The sequence below is a fragment of the Eleutherodactylus coqui genome, chromosome 6 (genome assembly GCF_035609145.1).
Source record: "Eleutherodactylus coqui strain aEleCoq1 chromosome 6, aEleCoq1.hap1, whole genome shotgun sequence".
Taxonomy (NCBI): Eukaryota; Metazoa; Chordata; class Amphibia; order Anura; family Eleutherodactylidae; genus Eleutherodactylus; species Eleutherodactylus coqui.
In genome coordinates this window covers 206,801,572-206,821,536 of record NC_089842.1, presented here as the reverse complement: position 1 = coordinate 206,821,536, position 19,965 = coordinate 206,801,572, and the positions used below count along the sequence as shown (strand labels likewise).

The 19,965-nt window shown below is 45.6% G+C and overlaps 1 protein-coding gene across 1 annotated transcript in view; it reads right to left on the bottom strand.

The window, feature by feature from the left end:
* ZC3H6 (zinc finger CCCH-type containing 6) overlaps window positions 1-19,965 on the bottom strand; it is a 78,013-nt gene that overhangs the window by 46,817 nt on the left and 11,231 nt on the right. The window contains exons 2-5 of the mRNA XM_066608669.1: window positions 13,565-13,769; window positions 13,327-13,437; window positions 6,821-7,034; window positions 4,478-4,608 (exon numbers count right to left, since the gene is read on the bottom strand). Of these exons, the coding sequence (XP_066464766.1) occupies window positions 4,478-4,608; window positions 6,821-7,034; window positions 13,327-13,437; window positions 13,565-13,769 (661 nt within the window). The remainder of the gene's footprint in view (window positions 1-4,477; window positions 4,609-6,820; window positions 7,035-13,326; window positions 13,438-13,564; window positions 13,770-19,965) is intronic.

Below are 19,965 nucleotides of genomic sequence, written 5' to 3'. Positions count from 1 at the left end.
TAGGATGTGCAGAAAGCCATAGGATGAATGGGAGAACATGCGTTCAAAGCAGACTGAGAAAAATCATGCTGCTGGCACAAGCGGACTTCGAAGTGACAAAGTGGACGACGGGAGCGCCCGGTGAGAATCAGACAGCACTCCCCGTTCCGTGATCTTTGAGCCCCATAAGGTAGTAAAACCAGAGATTGGAGCTGCAGGAAGATCATTTGCATATTCCCTGTGCATTCTAGGAAGAGCAAAGATTCACTATAAGCGTAAAGATTGCTGGGATTGACCGGGTCTAGCTGCTCGGAGGACATCATCAAACCGTGCTCGGTTACGCGCGCAAAAGTGTACACTTAGTAGTATTTTACAGGTTATATATCTTCACTACAATTCTTGATTTTTAGTGAAGTGAACACCAACTGACAACATAGAAAAGGAGAAGAGCCATTTGTGGAGCTGCAACGTATGCTATAGGTTTACACACCTACGAGAGGAAAAGCTAATTTTCACCTGCCAGAAATGCAAGCTTGCTTCTCTACTGAAGGAAACGTCTTCAGGAGAGAATAGCTACATTGAAATGTATTAAGGAAGATGAGGATTTCCTTGACAGAGTAGAAGAAAGTCTTTAAAATGTTGACGGAAAAGAAATGTCCAGTGTACCAGCAGAAGCAGATGAATGGAAGCATGTGACCCAAAGAAGCAGGAGGATCAGGAGTCAGCCAGAACCCATACTGCTCGGGAAACGGTACAAGGTTCTTACACAGGGGGCGCTGGTACTGGTTCCTGAGCAGAAGGAGAAAGAGGTACAGCAAGAAATGACTCTACCCACAAAGAAATGTGTAGTAAGCGCACGGAGTCCTCTTGCATGGAGAAAAAGAAGTGCTGTTGTGAAGAAGAAAAGGAGAGTGGTGGTTGTAGGGGATTCCCTATTCAGAGTACCAGAGTCCGCAGTCTGCAGACCTCTCACCTCACGAGATGTGTGCTGCCTTCCAGGTGCACAAAATCAAAGATGCGTCCGATAGGCTGTCAAGACTATTCAGTCCTACAGAACACCACCCATTCCTACTAATATATGGTAGGGACAAAGGACACTGCAAAAGAGGTCCTTGCCACTATCTGCAGAGACTTTGAAGACCTCGGAAAGAAGGTGAAGGAACTAGGAGCACATGTGGTCTTCTCATCCATTCTTCCAGTGAATGGCCATGAAATAAGAAGATAGAACAGGATTCTAGAGGTGAACGACTGACTATGTCGATGGTGTGGTCAGCAAAGATTTGGATTTCTAGACCATGGAGTGAATTACCTATATGATGGACTGGTTGCTAGAGACGGGTTGCACCTTACAAAAAGGTGAGAAAAACAAAGAATCTCAGCAGCACACCTTCAGCCGCACAGGCTTATAAATAGGGAGAGGAAAAATAGAAGACAGCGTCAAGCTGATAGATGCACGCTCACCGTGGGATCCGGACTTCAAGGGTCCCAGTCAGGTACAGAGACAGTATTGAGGAAAGCAGCATCAATTGAAGCTATTTCAAAAGAACATCCTGGATTCTTCAGAGGATGTAATTCCAATTTCCATCTTTATTTAGCAAAGGACTCCATAAGCACAAACAAAAACTTGCAACGTTTCGTCCTGCTTGACAAAGTCCTCTGCGTAGGACAAAACCTTACAAAAAGGTAAGCATATATTTGTTGCTCACCTTGCTTCACTCATTAGGAGAGCTTTAAACTAGAACAAATTGGGAAGGGAAGTGAAAGTCCAGGTAAAAATATACAGTTAATTATTACATTTCAGAACCTCACTATTAGAAGTGGAAAGAAAGAACAAAGACAAAAAAATTCAGAAGGCAAGTAAAGAAGCAAGAGACACCGATCACAAACTAAAATGTTTTTACACAAATGCACAGAGCATGGGAAACAAAAGAGAATTGGAGTTCCTAAAACAGAAGAGAAATATGATGTCATAGGCATCATGGAAACATGGTGGGATGATACACATGATTGGAATACAAGGCTTGAAGGATATAACTTATTTATAAGAAACAGACCAAAAAAGGTGAGGAGGTATAGCGTTGTCTGTTAGGAAAATACAAGGAGAGAACAACAGAAAGGACACCATTGTAGTCATTTACTATAGGCCAACTAGACAAGCAGATGGATGAACTCTTTCTACATCAGTTGTCCAAGCTCTCAAAAAAGCATGACATAGTCATTATGGGAGATTTTAACTATCCAGACATTTGTTGGGAATCTCTCTCAGGTAAAAGTAATGGATCCAACAAATTATAATCCGCTCTTGCTGACAACTTTATCTTCCAAAAGGTTGAAGAGAAAACAAGGGGATCTGCTATCTTGGACCTAATTTTTACCAGCAGGGAGGAGATGGTTAAGGAAGTAAACGGTGGCTGGCTGGGACCTTAGGAGGCAGTGATCATGCCATCCTTAAATTTTGGGATGGGGGGGGGATATCTAAGGAAGAATATAATGCAGTCTACATAAACTGTAGGGCAATTGTCAGAAAAACTAAAGCTAATAATGAATTGAGGCTTGCAATAAAGGCCAAAAGCAATGAAAAAGGATTTTGGGGGTATGTCAAAAGCAAAAGAAAAGTTAAAGATGCTATTGGATGCTTACAAGATGAAAATAGTGAATTGGTTAAGAATGATGTTGAGAAGGCTGAGCTTTTAACTTCCTATTCTGCATCTGTTTTCTCTCAGAAAGTAGATGGAACATCAACTGGTCTTCCCTGTACTATTGGGGGAATAAAAGAATGCAGGCTATCTATAAGCAGAGAGATGGTGAGCGAACATATTGCTAACTTAAATGAATTTCAAGTCTCAAGGTCCAGATGAATTACATCCTAGGATACTAAAGGAAGCAGCGGAGGTAACTGCTGAACCACTAGCCATAATCTTTGAAAATTCCTGGAGAAACAGGAGAAGTCCCAGAAGATTGGAAAAGGGCAAATCTTGTCCCTATCTTCAAAAAAGGGAAGACTATGGATCCAGGAAACTACAGGCCTGTGAGCCTGACTTCTATACCAGGAAAGATCTTTGAACATATTATTTAACAGCATGTATGCAAGTACTTAGATGAAAATGGAGTAATTAACCAGAGCCAGCATGGGTTTGTAACAAACAAGTCATGCCAGACTAATCTAATTTCCTTCTATGATAGTATCATCGACTGGGTTGATCAGGGAAATGCGGTGGATATAGTTTACCTTGACCTTAGTAAAGCATTTGAAAAAGTATCTCATACTGTACTTATTGAAAAAATGACCAAATATGGGATTGACAAGGCAATTGTTAGGTGGATTCACAACTGGCTGAGTGATTGTACTCAAAGAGTGGTCATAAATGGTTGCACATCAAAGTGGAAGAATGTATCAAGTGGGATACCACAAGGCTCTGTCCTAGGCCAAGTGTTGTTCAACATTTTTATAAATGATCTGGAGGAGGGAATAAATGTGAAACTGATCAAATTTGCTGACGACACAAAACTAGGAGGGACAGCTAACACTAGGGAAAAGAGAGAGTATTCAAAAAGATCTAGAAAAGCTTGCACAGTGGGCAGCGACTAACAGAATGGTATTTAAGAAGGAGAAATGCCAAGTCCTACATCTGGGCAAGAAAAATGAAGAAAACACATACAGAATGGGAGGAATTGGGCTAAGCAGCATATGTGAAAAAGACTTGGGCATACTAATAGATCATAGACTGAACATGAGTCAACAATGTGATGCAGCAGCCAAAAAGACAAACACAATTCTGGAATGTATTAAAAGAAGCATTGAGTCTAGATCACGTGAGGTCATTATCCCCCTCTACTCTTCCTTAGTCAGACCTCATCTGAAACACTGTGTCCAGTTCTGGGCACCCCACTTTAAAAAAGACATAGACAAACAGGAGCATGTTCAGAGAAGAGTTACCAAGATGGTGAGCGGTCTCAAAATCATGTCCTATGAAAACGGTTAAAGGATCTGGGAATGTTCAGCTTGCAAAAAAGGCGGCTGCGAGGAGACTTAATAGCTGTCTACAACTATCTGAAGGGTTGCCACAGTGCAGAGGGACGAGCCCTATTCTCATTTGCACAAGGAAAGACTAGAAGCAATGGGGTGAAACTGAAAGGGAGGAGACACAAATTAGATATTAGGAAAAACCTTCTACAGTGAGGGTGATCAATGAGTGGAACAGGTTACCACAGGAGGTGGTGAGTTCTTCAATGGAAGTGTTCAAACAAAGGCTGGACAAATATCTGTCTGGGATGATTTAGTAAATCCTGTACTGAGCAAGGGGTTGGACCCGATGACCCTGGAGGTCCCTTCCAACTGTACCATTCTATGATAATATTTGGGTACATTAGTAGACTAACCTACCACATTCAGAGCTCATGTTGTCTAGCAGTTGCATATAAATTATTTAAATTTTTAAGTAGAAAATTAAAATGATCAGAGTTAGTTACATTTGTCAGGATTGTTTGTGGTACCCACCTCTTGGTAGCCATCTTGATAATAGGGGTTCAGACCTTTATGACCACTTCTTCCTCTGCCTCGATCTTTATGTATTGTTTTCTTATGTGGACCAAGGCCTCGTCCATAGTAAAACCCTTTCTGTTCTGGTCCTGGAAAATATCATGGTATTAATTTCAAAGAAATGCAAGTTGTTTAAAACATTTTTTACATACACAAATCCTGAATTGTAGAAAAACATGTCAAATTACACCCCTTTGCACATCAATCTAAGTACTAGAGAATACTTTCACTATGTGCTTGATGTTTATGGCTGAGATTGATTAGATGAAGAGATTGATTAGATGTCCAAACGCTTATACACTCAGCTTTATGGTAGATAAACATTACCTCTATTTAGATATTTAATAAATGCCAAGTGATCGGTACACTACATCTGTTTAACGTGCAAAAGGGCTGCTCCGCATCTAGATTATTTGCATAGCTATTGACTGCCAGGCTATGCAGATAGAATAGGAAAACTATGTTAAAGGGGTTGTCTCGAGGCAACAGTGAAATTTTTTTATTGCCCAGTCCCCCTTCTTAAGCATACATTACTATGCACCAGTGTAAATGGCTTTGTAAGCAGGTTTCTACTCACAGTTCTTGTGTTTCATCAACTTATAAAACGTTTCCCAAAGATGGCCACCGGTTCTTTTCCCAAGGTGCACCGCGGTTTTCTCCCATGGTGAACCGCGCTTGCTGTAGCCCGACGTGCGCGCTCCCGAGACGCTACCAGCTGTGTCTCCCTGACAACCAGACGCCCCGCAGCCACCGACCGGACCCACCGCGGCCGCCGACCGGACCCCACAGCCACCGACCGGGCCTCGGGATTGAACGCGGCCGACCACGGCACACGCTCTTGAGCCACAGTCATCCACCGCCAGGCAGCAGGTAACCGGCGCTAGGCCCCGGGCCCAGCAGCAGTCCCCTGACAACAGCGGCAGGCTCCGGGGCCACAGCGGCAGGCTCCGGGGCCACAGGGGCAGGCTCCGGGGCCACAGCGGCAGGCTCCGGGGCCACAGCGGCAGGCTCCGGGGCCACAGCGGCAGGCTCCGGGGCCACAGCGGCAGTCCCCTGACAACAGACGAAGGCTCGGGGGCCACAGCGGTAGGCCCCTGGCACCAGCAGTAGGCCCCGGGGCCCAGCGTTAGGACACCCAGAGTAAAGCAGGGGCCCACGCCAGTTAGTCAGGGACCTATACAGTCCCCCCTGCGCACACATCACCCCCGACCCCTCACTTACATGGGCGGCTGGGCGGCTTCACGGATGGGCGGCTTCACGGCAGGGCTGGGCGGCTTCACGGCAGGGCTGCTCAAGTTTCTGCACCTTTCTCTAAGAGAGGATGGTAGCAGAATGGCCGCTCCAGCGTGCACAGAAGAGCTGTAGCGGCGAGCACGCTGAAGCGGCTCGTGCTCAGAGCAGAAGACCGGACTGCGCAAGCACGTCTAAAAAAAGCAAGAAGCCAGCAAAATTAGACGGAGCCATGGAGACGTGGATGCTAGCAACGGAGCAGGTAAGTGAATAACTTCTGTATGGCTCATATTTAATGCACGATGTATATTACAAAGTGCATTGATATGGCCATACAGAAGTGTAAACCCCACTTGGTTTCGCGAGACAACCCCTTTAACTATGCAGTAAACTGGAACATTCAAGCCAAGCCTTGCTACATCTGTATGACAGACTATATCCTCCTTTGCTGCTAAGGCAGACGATAAACATAAGTTCATGTAGCAAACCCTTGGAGTAAATGGAAGGTTGCATAGGGTGGAATATTACAATAATAGACCCTTTCAGATGGCCGTACATTTCAGCTGTGTGTTACGTAATTTTGTAGTCTATGGACAGCTCACGGTCTATGATCCGTGTGAAAGAAATTGCTGCATGTCCTATATCTGTTTTCATGGATAAGAATAGCACATGCAATGTGCAGGGCTTGTGAATATTGCACAGTACACAGAATAGTGTGTGTGTGCTGTTCAGTACCACTTGCGCCCAGGTTTCTTGCACGCAACTCACATTCAGCTCTCTGAATACGGCCATAGGCTGTGATTTTACTTCCTGCTCTCCATCTCTCCTACAAAGACAAAGATTAAGGAAGTACCGTAAATCTTTTCACTCTTCTCCTCAAATTGGAACAATGACTGCTCCACAAATATTGCAGCTATGTTTAAACCATGACAAAAGTAATGACAAATTGCATACGCCCTTGCCAGTGAAGTGGTTGAAGCTTTAAAATAAGAGAAACTTGCCAGCATGTGGGCTTCACAATGGAACAGGAAAAGGATCAACTGGTGGCTGTAACTTGCTTAAAGTGGTTACCTGGTGGCATCCCTTTCATGCCTGGCTTTTTATAAGGTGGTTCGGTCCCATCAGGGTTTTCCTTCGCTTGCCTGTAGTGTTTCAGTTGATCAGCAAAATCCTCCTCGTCTTCTTCATTGTAATTCCCATCACTGTAATTGCTGTAGCTGTCATAATCAGGTAGATTTTTCTTGCTATGCATTGATTTTGAGGACACGTAATTACCATGTCGATGCTGCAAGACAGTAAAACTGAAAGTTACACTTTTGTAAAGGGAATTATGAAAACACTGCATCATTACAAATCTTCTAAGAATAAACTTGCTTAAAGGGGTTGTACAAAGATTACATGTTCTCCCCTATCCACCCTTGCTGATCTCAAGAATGGGGGTGCTGTTTCCCTGTCACGAGGAGACTGACTGGAGCATTGGTTGCACAAGCATGCCGAAGCTCCAATCACTTTCAATAGGACTGCAGAGGTAGATAAGTGGCATTATACTGCATTATACAGTGACTAGCATGCACTTCCTTAGTCCACTAGAGCTAGTCATATTGTTGCCTTCACTTTTTAGACGACTGTGAAGGTTTCAGTAAGTATGAATTTTTTTCCCTTCTTTCCGTTATCCAAAACCTGGATGTGGCCTATGGAAAGGTGTCTAATAGTCCGAAAAGGAGTGAATTTCTTACCGAAAATTCCTTTTTTCCGAGTCATCCTGACGGCATACCTGGAGGTTGCACCTTGACCTTGTAGGGACAGGAAGCAAGAGACTTCAAAAGGCTCCTCCCGCCTCCCATTCTCCAGTGTCTTCTAAATTACTTACATGGACATGTCGTGGTTAACCAAGGAAGATATTTATTTGCTCCGAAACAAAATAACATGGTTAATTCCATCTGAACATAAGCAAGAAAGGGTAGCTTACCCGGACTTAAAGGATAATATGCACAAATTTTCCGCATAAAAAGAATGTCCGACATAGAAGCTTCCGGGCTACAGATTCGTGCCCGCATAAACGTAACTATAAACGTGTGAATTTTGGGAGGGAAATACGTGCCGTCAGAATGACTCGGAAAAAAGGAATTTTCGGTAAGAAATTCACTCCTTTTCCCCGGCGTCATCCTGACGGAATACCTGGAGTATACCAGATTATCTCATTAGGGAGGGACCACTGTTTGCAAGACCTTTCTTCCGAACGAGAGATCGGAGGAGAGGTCCGTATTCAGCCTGTAATGTTTGGTGAACGTGTGCAGGTTGGACCATGTGGCTGCCTTGCAAATTTGCTCCGGCGTCACCATAGCCCTCTCTGCCCGGGGCAGGATACTGCCCTGGTTGAATGAGCCTTGAGTCCTTCCGGGATAGGTCTGTTGCAGGAAGAGCAGGCCTGCTGGATGGTGGATTTTATCCAGCGGCTAATGGACCTCCTAGAAGGCACTCTTCCTCTGCCCGGCCCCTGAAATTGAACAAAAAGACAGTCAGCCTTCCTAAAGGATGATGTCTGCTCTAAGTAGCATAGAATGGCCCTTCTTACATCCAGGCTATGGTAATCTCCTTCCCTATCATTTTTGGGATTTTGACAGAAAGATGGGAGAATAATTTCTTGCTGTCTGTGAAATTTTGAGGCTACCTTCGGAAGAAAAAAGGGGTCTGTTTTTAGTATGAACTTATCGTCCTGGACTAGTAGGTAAGGTGTTTTACAGGATAGGGCCTGGAGCTCGCTTACGCGCCTCGCTGTTGTGATAGCTACCAGAAACACGGTTTTAAAGGTGAGGAACCTAATTGGTATCTGATCGATAGGCTCGAAGGGGTCTTTGCAGAGATTTTGGAGGACTAGGTTCAGGTCCCATGGGGGGACCATACTGCGGCTAACTGGCCTCATTCTTTCTGCCGCTTTCATGAACCTGCGGATCAGTCTATGATCCGCTAAAGGTTGATCTAGAATGGCCGAGAGCACTGATACCTGTACTTTCAGGGTCGCTGGTCTCAGGTTTTTATCTAGACCCTCCTGGAGGAAATCCAAAATCTCCACCACCAAAGTGTCAAGATTGGAGACTTCCAGCCCCCTGAAGTTACAGGTTTGCGAGACTGGCGTAGAGTCGCAATAACTCTGGAGGACAGACCTGGTCTTAGTAGCGTCTGTTCCTCAATATCCAAACTGCGAGGTTCAGTCTCTCTAAGTTGGGGCACAAAACTGGGCCCTGCGCTAAGAGATCCTTCCAGGGTGGAAGGCGGATTGGCTCCGTGATTGCGAGTCTTAGGAGTACTGGAAACCATGCCCTTTTTTCCTAGTGTGGGGCGATTAGGATCAGCGTGATATTGCTTTGCTGGACCTTCTGAAGGACTCTCGGGACCAGGGGTATGGGGGGGGAAGGCGTACGCCAGACTGAAATCCCAACTCTGGGAAAAAGCGTCTAACCCCTCGGCCCTGTCCCTCGGATCTAGGGAAAAGTAGGCGGGGCATTTTGAATTTTTGCTGCTCGCGAACAGGTCCACCTGTGGACTGCCCCAGGTTTCTGTAATAAGACGAAATTCCTCTTGATTCAGGGACCATTCCCCGGGGTCTAGGCGTCTTCGACTCAGAAAGTCGGCTGTCAGGTTCTGGGACCCTTTGAGATGGACCACTGTCAGGGACTGTACCGTGGTCTCGGCACAGGAAGATCTGGGCTGTTAATTTCAGCAGGTGAAAATTTCTGGTGCCTCCCTGGTGGCGAATAAGTGAAACGGCGGTCACATTATCAGAGAAGATCTTAACATGTCTCTTCTTTAGGATATCCTGAGCTCTGTGAAGCGCCTCCCAGATGGCCCTAAGTTCTCTGAAATTTGAGGTCTGGGCACGCAATGTGGACCCCATTCGCCCTGGAGCAGGCGCTGTCCTACTTGCGCTCCCCAGCCAGACTGGCTTGCGTTGGTGACTACCGAGATGAAGGGCTCTGCTACCCATGGGGACTCTGCTTCTAGGTTGTCGGTTGACCGCCACCAGCGGAGGGACCCTAAGACAGATGCTGACATGGGCATTCTCCTGTCCAGAGAGGTTGTTGCCCCGTCCCAGTTGCCCAGGATGGCTCTCTGTAGCGTTCTTGAGTGCGCCTGGACCCAAGGAATAATGCCGATACAGGAGGTCATGAGGCCCGGGAACCTCATTGCGTCCCTAATCGTTATTTGCTTCTTCTGGCCGCATTTCTGTGCTGCCAGTCTAAGGCTTTCCTGCCTGGGTGGAGGCAAAGACAAGGTCTGCGACACTGAGTCTATCTGTACCCCCAGGAAGGTCTTTCGCGTTTTGGGGAGAAGACTAGATTTAGGGAAGTTAACTATCCACCCCAGTCTCTGAAATAGGGAGATGACTCAGCTGGTATCCTCTTTGAGGATCTTCGGCGAGGATGCAATTACCAGGAAATCGTCCAGATATGGGATGATGTTTATGCCTACTACATGGAGATGCGCCACCATCTCTGCCACTATTAGAAAATACCCTGGGTGCCGTTGAAATGCCGAAAGGTAGGCACGGGAATTGAAAGTGGTGTACATGGCTGCCTATCCTGATGGCAAACCGCAGGTACTTGTGATGTTCCGGCAGGACTTGGACGTGGTAGTATGCGTCCTTTAGATCGACGGTACTCAAAGTCCCCTCTCTCGATCAGAGTTACTGCAGACCTGACAGTTTCCATCTTAAACCTTTTGTAGGTAATAAATTGGTTCAGACCCTTCAGATTAAGGATCATCCGAAAGCTGCCGTTCGGTTTTTTGATCAGGAATAGGGGTGAGTAGAATCCCAAGCCCTGCTCTACTGCAGGGACCCGAACTACAGCCCCCATTTGTATCAGCTTAGAAATTTCGTTTTTAAAAATATCCTGCAGGGCGGGGGATTGCGTGGGGGTGATTCTGAAGTTATTAGGGGGCCGGATGAAGAATTCTATTCTGTACCCTTGGGCTATGAGCTGCAGGACCCACGGGTTATCTGTAATCTCCTGCCATTCCCAGGAAAAATTCAATAGTCTGCCCCCCACCTGGCACTCTTCTACGGGGGAAGGGGTTGTTTTTGTCTTACCCCTGCCTCCTTTGGGGTAGGACCAGCGCCCCGTCTTTCCTTTGCCCCGGTATGGCTTGAAGGATGGCTGACGTTTGTGGGGAAATCCCGTTCTCGCCTGGTCCGGAAAACTGTGGGTCTTGTCGGTAGCCTTTTTAAGGATCTCCTCCAAGTCCGCGCCAAAGATGTGCTGGCCATGAAAGGGGATGTTACACAGTCTTCCTTTGGATGCCGTATCTGCCTTCCACGTTTTCAGCCAGACCGCCCGCCTGGCCATGTTAGACAATGCGGCGCTTCTGGCCGCCAGTCTCAGATTCGGCAGATGCGTCTGCCAGGAAGCCTGTTGCTGATCTTAGTAGAGGCATACATTCCAGTAACGCATCTCTAGGGGCCTTCTGTTTGATCTGGTCGTCGAGTTCCCCTAACCAGAGGAACATCGACCTTGCCACAGAAGTCGCTGCAATATTGGACTCCAGCGTATAGGCTGTTGTTTGCCAGGCCCATTTTATCAAGGCGACAACCCTGCTGTCCATCGGGTCTTTAAGATGAGAGGAGTCCTCGAATGGTAGGGCTGTCTTTTTGGCCATTCTGGCCACTTGTGCGTCCACCTTGGGAACATCCTCGTAGATGCTCACGTCTTCCTCCGCAAAGCGGAGTCTCTCCTTATACTCGCGGGATAAATACAAATGTTTGTCCGCGCAAGCCCATTCATCCGTGATCACTTTCTTCAGGGTATCATTAACCGGAAAGACGATGCGGTTCCTTGGTCTGAGCCCGCCGAACATGTCGTCCTGTACAGACCTTGGCTCGACCACATCCTCAACCTTCATAGTATCCCTGACCGCTTTAATCAGGTCATCCAGGTCCCCAGATGAGAAATAATATTTTTTATTTTCATCCTTAGCGTCAGGGGGATGGTCAAAGAGTTCGCCATCTGACAGGTCGCCCAGGGATTGTTCAGACTCTGAGCTCGTTAGCAGTATATGGCTAGCCCTTTTAGCGGCCCTTCTTTCCCGCTGAGCTGGGGGGAGACTGGAAATCGATGCCCGGACCTCCTCTCTAACCAGGGATCTAATATCTTCCCTGAATGCGGCCTGTTCATCCGTAAGGATCTTGGAGGTACAATCAGGGCATAGCGGCTTTTTATACGCCTCGTCCAGTTTTTTAAGACACAGGGCGCATTTCCTGTGTCTTTTCTTAAGGTCCTGTTTAGACCGGGTGGTTTCCCTGTCCTGCAAAGATATATGCATGCACATAAGGGAAAAGAGCCCCCACACAATGCTAAATTCCTGAGCATAACATCCCTGCAACAAGTAACACTTACAGTTTGCAGGGCTTCCATCTCTGATTCCTTTGTAGTCATGATGCCAGAAGCGTAGACAGAACCAGATAGACAGAGTAGTCCTTCTCTGAAGGTGTGCTGTCAGTGGAAGCTCGCCGGGGAGGTCTCCATTTTTAAATCTCCCGCTGTTCCGAGTCAGCTGACGGCGTTTGACGTCATAGCGTCACTGGCTCCGCCCCCCGACGCCGCGCATGCCTGGAGGAGAGAGGCATCTGAGCCTATGGCCCGCCGCTCTCCCCGGCTGAAACACGCTGCACAGAGCTGTAGAAGAGGAAGGAGGGGACTCAAGGACCTCTGGTCCGCCACTCCGACCGCTGCGGTGGTGAACCCCGGGCGGTCAGACCTGTGGCCCGCCGTGCTCCCGAACCGCGCTGACATCCCGAAGGGAGATGAGAGGGGAAGCAGCCCTGTGGACCGTCAACCCCTGCTGTCAGCCTGCTTGGAGAAAAGGTGAGGGGGGGGAAGCAGCCCTGTGGACCGTCCCCCCAGCTGTCATCCTTGCGGCTCCCTGGAGGGAGCTCCTCTTGCATGTCCCTGTAGGGACAGGAAGCACTGGAGAATGGGAGGCGGGAGGAGCCTTTTGAAGTCTCTTGCTTCCTGTCCCTACAAGGTCAAGGTGCAACCTCCAGATATGCCGTCAGGATGACGCCGGGGAAAAACACAGTAATTACCATGTGAAAGATTGCCTAAAAATGTACAACATGGCTATAGGTCAATGTGAAGCTGTTGCAGCATCTAAGCGGTTAAACGGCAAGGATCCCAGTTATTGTGCCAGAGCCATCACATCATAAAGATATGGGGAGTAAAAGCATTGATGCTTGTGCCATACATTCACAGGATGGTAAAATAAGGGTTTTAAAGGGTTTTCCCATAAACATTTACCTCCTATCAACAGCTCGTAAACATATGATCACTTGGTGTGCAACCGCTGGGACCCACAGCAAACACGTGAACAGCAGTTCCTGAGTCCCTTGTGTGAATGGGGTAGAAGTGCACATGTGTAAGAATAGCTCCAAGCACTGTCTATGGAGACAATTCAGTACAGTGCTTAGCTTTCTTTGTACTGTATACATACACAGCACAGGGATTGATAGGTGACCATACATAATGCCTTAAAATAAAAGTATTGATTACTTATACATAAAATGAATGTGACTGAAAGCTTACATGTTTATAGTGGGAGTCATAATCTCGGTACATGGGAGGTTTGCGCGGCCTCTCCGTGTGGTCATCATCTGAGCTGTAGTCTGAACTCTCATCAGTAGATGGTGTACTGTGCTGGAAAAACAACATGAAAAGGAAAGTTTTATTCATGGAAGAAATATTTAGACATTGACAGATAAACTATTAAACCTGAGAAGGATGAAAACATATCCAATAAAACACAAACATCCGAAATATTCACCTTGTGTTTAGTTCTATGGTGGCGTTTCTTCTTCTTTTCTTTCACTTTTTCTTTCACTTTCCTTTTACGCTTTTTTGACTTTTTATGAGCCTTTTCTTCCTGGGGTGGTGGTGGTTCTTCTTTTGCCTCTTCCATTATTTCTTCTGCTTTTTCCTCCTCAATCCCTGCGTCATCTATTTCACCATCTTCCAACTCACCCTCCTTTCTGTAAATAAACATGGAACAAATAGACATTAGGCTGGGTTCACACGGGGCGTATTCCCGTCGGAAATCTCGCGGTTTGGCCGCAGCAAAAGCCGCGAGATTTCCGCCGGGAGAACCGCCGCGGTTTAAGCCACGGCGGCTTTGAAGCGGCCCGGCTGCTCGCTTTTCCGTTGCGGCCGGCGCTCCGTAGAGGAGAGTGCGTCCGCGACGAAAATAAACAAAAAAGAAAAGTAGACAGACATGCTGCATCTCTTGAAACCGCGGCTGCGGCGGCCGCAGCCGCGGTTTCAGCCGGACTTACCGCAGTGGATTGGCCGTCCCGTGTGGACGAGATTTCTGAGAAATCTCGTCCACATGGCTGGCTAATACCGAGATAAGCGGCCGCGGGCAGTTTTGCCGTGGCGAAATTCCGCGCGGCAAAACCGAAGCAAATCTGCCCTGTGTGAACCCAGCCTTAAAGATCAACTAGTGATAAAGATTTATAGGAAACAATCCCAGCTGTACAATAGGAATACAGCTGGGTAACAATGTCCTAATAATATTCAATCGATAATATATCGGCTCATATGACAAGGTCAAAATATCCTGCCCAGACTACTACAACTGGAAATCTGCAACAAACCCACCATGTCAACCTTCTGCATCTCACTGCTGTTAAAGGGGTTATTCCTGAAGACAACCCCTCTATAAAGAGAACCACTCCAATCAATCAGCTGGTCACTACAAGTCCAGCTTTTGAACTGTGCAGCTAGCCATTTATTTTACCTATAAGAAAAATGTATTACATCCTGGCCAAAGAACTGATTGTCCATAAAATTCATGGACAGGTCAGCTTTCCCTCTATGTCGTTCATATAGCTAAAATCAGCACTAGTAAATTTAGGTCCTTGGATCATCCTCAAAATTTTCCGTTCAGTGTTTCTTCAGCTCTCTTATTGCATGCCCTAGTCTATATTGTACATTATCTGATTATGGAATTACTATTTATACAGTTCCACCTTAATAACTTTCTCGTCTAATGGCATTTAAAGTAATTCCCTGGTACACATCCATTGAAAAAACAATCAGTTTATTACAAGGAGAAATTTAGAGCAGAGCAATGATTTGGAAATTATATCCCCACATCTGTCCTGCAAGTCTCTTTGCAGAAAACAGGCTGCCCTTAACCCCTTCAGGAAGATTTCTAGGCTATGTTTCACTACGGGACCATAAGCTGTGGCATTGTGTTCTGCACATACACCACCTACACAGTCCCACAGAGAACCAGTACAGGACTTTAAAAAAAAGAAGGGGGAAGATTTAACCCATCTGCCGGCAACTTTTCGCTTCTTTTTTTGAACTCTGGCACGGTTTACATGTTGCCATGGAGACCATCAGCTTGTCATAAGCCGGCTGATGGTCCTCATGGCAGGGAGAGCTCTTGATCGGCTGCCAGATGATAGCCAGGCAGCAGCTCTTACAGCGAAGAATGAAGAAAACCTCCGATCTCCGCTGTTTAACCCTTTATATGCTGTGTGTCGGTGTGACCGCAGCATGTAAAGGTCTGACAGAGGGAAGGAGCTCCCTCTATTACCATCAGACCCTCGCAATGTGATCAGGGGGTCCGAATGGGTATCTGTTGCACCTGGAGGCTTGAATATAGCCTCTGGGTTTGCCAGCTAAACCCTGCTATGCCTCAGCATTGCATAGTATTAGAAGAATAAAAAAAAAGTATTATGCAAGTCCCCTAAAGGGACAGAAATTTTTAAAAAGTTAAAAAGTAAAAAAAAAATTAAAAAAAAAATTGTAAAGAAATTATAAAAAAATAAAATAAAAACACCAAAACCCCACTTTCCTCCCTTTACTTTGTAAAAAATAAAAAATTACACATGTGGTATCTCTGTGTTCATAATGACCCAGAGAAGGAAGTTAGTACATTATGTAATCTGCAGGGTGCACTGTATTAAAAAAAAAATTAAAACGTTGCAAAATTAGCCAATTGAGCATACAAAAAAAATTAAATGGAACACAAAGCGATTCAAATTTTACATGTTCCCAAAAATTAGATAAATGAAGACTAGAGTTCATCCCGCAAAAAAACAAGGCCTTCTAGAGCTCTGGCAATGAAAAATAAAATTAATACGGCTCTTGGATTGTGGCGACACAAAAGCAAACCTTTAAGGAAAAAAAAGTTTTCAAATGTACAACAATAGCCAAACATAAAAAAAGGTGTGGGAATCCGGACACATGGATAAAATTTTTCCTTTGCTTTATTTCCATATCAGGCTTGCATAGTCAGGTACATGGTTTCACAGGTACATGGTTTTACAAGTACAAGAACGCGTATCGGCGTAAAGCCTTGTTCACCTCCTGATCTAAGGTTGTTTTTCTTTTGGGCAGACAAACTACAAGTACCGCAAAGCTCTTCTATAGGTGAGATAATTTTTTCATTATTGCAAACATAAAAAAGCTGTATAAACTTGGTATCGTCAGAATCGTGGTGACTCAGAGAGTAATGTTATCACATTATTTATTCTGCGCACTGAACGTCGTAAAAATGAAATCCAAAAAACAAAATGTCATAATTTCTTTTTTTCCCTTAATCTCCCTACAAATTCTTTTTACAAAAGTTATGCAATACAGGATATATACCCAAAAATGATGCCATTAAAAAAAAACTTGTCCCGAAAAAAAACAAGCCCTCATATGGCTGTGTCAATGGAAAAATAAAAGTTATGGCTCTTGGAACTTGGCTGGAAAATTAGTTGAAATTAAAATGATTGCCCCATTTAAAATACTGCCCTGGAAGGTCTGACAGGGTGGTAAGAAACCCACCACTAAAGGGGTTAAAAGTGCATTCTAAAGTAGCGTATTTGAAGTGGATTTTGATGCTATCCTGCTGCAGAGTTCACCCCTTCAAATGAAAGTTTGCTGTGGATCCGAATCAAAATTCATATCAAAATCTGCACCGCTGCGGAAAATGCACACCCAATTCCACAACTGGTGAACTTACCCTTCTATCAGATAAGGCCCATTTACAGCAGCAGATGATCACTTAAAAAACACTCAAAACGACAGTTTGAATGACAGCTTTGAGCGATCATTTTGCATAAACTATTAAGTAGCTACTTAATAGCAATTAAGTGTGCAAATGAAGCCTTCACTAAATGCAGTTAATAGCCAGACGGCTATTATCTGCGCTCAGATCCTTTGCTCTCTACGGGGAAACAATGCTATCAGCACTCCCTGTAGAAATTTGCTGATAAGGGTGAATGACAATTTTTAGGTTGGATTGAATTTAACGATCAGCTAGTAGTGCCCGAAGATCGCACGATGGGCGTGAGTTTAGACGCGCCGCTGATCGCTAAAACGATCGCCGATTAGAGATCATCGGCTGGTGTAAATGGGCCTATAGGCTGACTATGACATAGTAAGTACAAGTAGTCTTTAAACCAAACTATTCAGCAAAATAAACCTATAAAGGTACATTCCCACAGTATAAATTTCATGCAGATTTTGAAGTGTACTCCTCTGTAAAATCTGTGTGTTTTCAGTGTCCCATGGATTACAATGGGAATCCATGTCATAGTTCATGTTACATGGACTTTTCTAAGCGAGGATTTGAAATCTGCATTGTAGAAAGAAAAAGGAGCGACAAGTCAGTTATTGACATGGAAACTGCATTGGGTAGCCACATATGGATAAGTGGCATTGATTGGGGCTAATCTGTGGCATAGCACATGGCAGAAATCTGAGGATCAGCTGGATCTCACTGCAAATTTTCGCAAAAAAAAAAATCCATTGTGTGAACGTATCCTTATCGTCACACACTGCAGGAGCTAAACTAAATGGCTCTTGATTTGCTATACATGCAACTGCCTAATGTAGCTACAAGCACATGTGTCAATGTGTGGTCACCATTTATAGAGAGAACAGATTACTGAACAGAGTATACAGCTATGCCTAGCCTATACACTGAGCAATCACTGCATTACAAACTCAACTTGCCCCATGCTCACTGCAGCAGCTCTGACAGTTCGTGCACATTTTGCGGAAGCAGATCTCATAGCCCTTTCAAGCAAATCCCAAACATGCGCAATGAGATTACAGTCCGGTGAGTTCGGTTACAGTCCAAGACAGTGTAGAGAATTTATTGTCATATTCCTCCAACCACGCCCTTATCAGAGCTCGATGACACAGAACGTTGCTCAGTTGAAAGATGGCATTGTGGTCAGGGTAGACTTCCTGAAGATGTGGGTACAGAAGATTGCATGCATTGTAGTATAATGACCAACGGTCCTAGGCCATACCATAGGACCACTACCCTGACCATGACACCAATACCACCAGCCTGTCGAACCACAACAGTATACCAATGCGATATAGCTTCATGCTGTTTACAGCAGATGTGGACCGGGCCATTCAGCGGAACAGGGGACTCATCACTTCAGCTAACCTTCTGCCATACGTCCAAGGTTCATTGAAGCCTTTCCTGCACCTATGTAAGGCGTTGTTGGCAATATTGGGTAAACAAGGGTACTATGGTTGGTCTTCAGCTATTGAAACTCAATCGATACAAAGCACGCTACATGGTCATTGAGGAAATTTGTACTGCTGGGTGAATTGGTCTACTGTGGCACATCATTGTTCAAATATCAGACACCTGACGCTCACCTCTAGGATCAACCACATGTGGCCTGTCGCTGTGGGATCTTTTGTTTGATATTTGTCCATGATGCAACCCGTCTTGGTACACTCTTAATACTGTGGATTGGGAATAGTCAACAAGTGCAATAGTTTCAGAAATACTGGCACCGCACACCTCCGGGCACCAACAATCTGCCCACGGTCAGAGACATTCAAGTCACCATGTTTACCCAGGACTGCCAAATGTTGCCTTCTATTGCCTCCGAGGATAGGTCATCACTAGAGATGAGCGAGCATACTCGGAAAAGCACTACTCGCTCGAGTAATTTGCTTTATCCGAGTATTGCTGTGCTCGTCCCTGAAGATTCGGGTGCCGCTGCGGCTGACAGGTGAGTCGCAGCGGGGAGCAGGGGAGAGCGGGCGGGAGAGAGGGAGAGAAAGATCTCCCCTCCGTTCCTCCCCGCTCTCCCCTGCAGCTCCCTGCTCCGTGCCGGCACCCGAATCTTCAGGGACGAGCACAGCGATACTCGGATAAAGCAAATTACTCGAGCGAGTAGTGCTTTTCCGAGTACGCTCGCTCATCTCTAGTCATCACATAATTTGAGAGGAGATCGTGACACGGCCATCACGTGGTACCACGTTACTAATCACAAGATGCCATACGTCAGCTGCTCCTAATACAGTAATTGTTCAGTGTATATTAAAGTTATCAATAATTGAGATAATAATTACAACAGACTAGATGATCGCTTTTGGATCGGCTCCAGCAAAAACTCTTTCCCCTTCAATTAGCAAAGGGAAGTTATGTCCAGGAACATCACATGTAATACAAGTCCACTAGAGTGGGAGCTGCTCATACTTTCAAGTCACACATTAGAGATTTCAGATGGAAATTACTCTGGATGACTTGTTGGCCAGTTAGGCCTCATGTACACGGGTGTGTCGGATTCCGCATGCGGTAGCCAGCAGCAGAATCCGACCTTGCCGGCGACCCTGTGTATCTGTCCGGGTCCTCTTTTTTCTATACTGTGCGGAAGTGAGGATGTGTGCGGAAGTGCTGTCCGGTGTGTCTGCACAGTATTTTTTTTTTCCCTAAACCCCTTCTTTCCCGTGGAATCTGCGGCCCAACCGCAGTTGGCCGCACATCTGACCAAACCAAATAGTAAAAACTTTTTAGTAGTCTAGGGGTAAATAAAGTGAACACTTTGTAATGCACTAAAATCTTACTGATGCCAACAGCTATGGAAAACTGAAGGGTTGACAGAAGAATTAGCTGGCATGCTATGCAGGCACCTCTGTGCTCATCACTGCACAGGTTATTTCTATAGTGGGGCATAATATTAGGGAATACAATAAAATCGAATGGGTTGAAATAGTCCAAAACAAGTTTCCTCCAATGGTAGACAGTCTGGTACACCAAAGGCATGAGATTATATGCTGGACCCACCAATAACATAATTCATGTTGCTAGGCAGCTTAAGGGTATGTCCTCATATGCTGTATATGTCACATATGTGTGTGGGGGGAATATGCAGCATATTGCAGTATAAGTAACATGGATGAATATTCAAG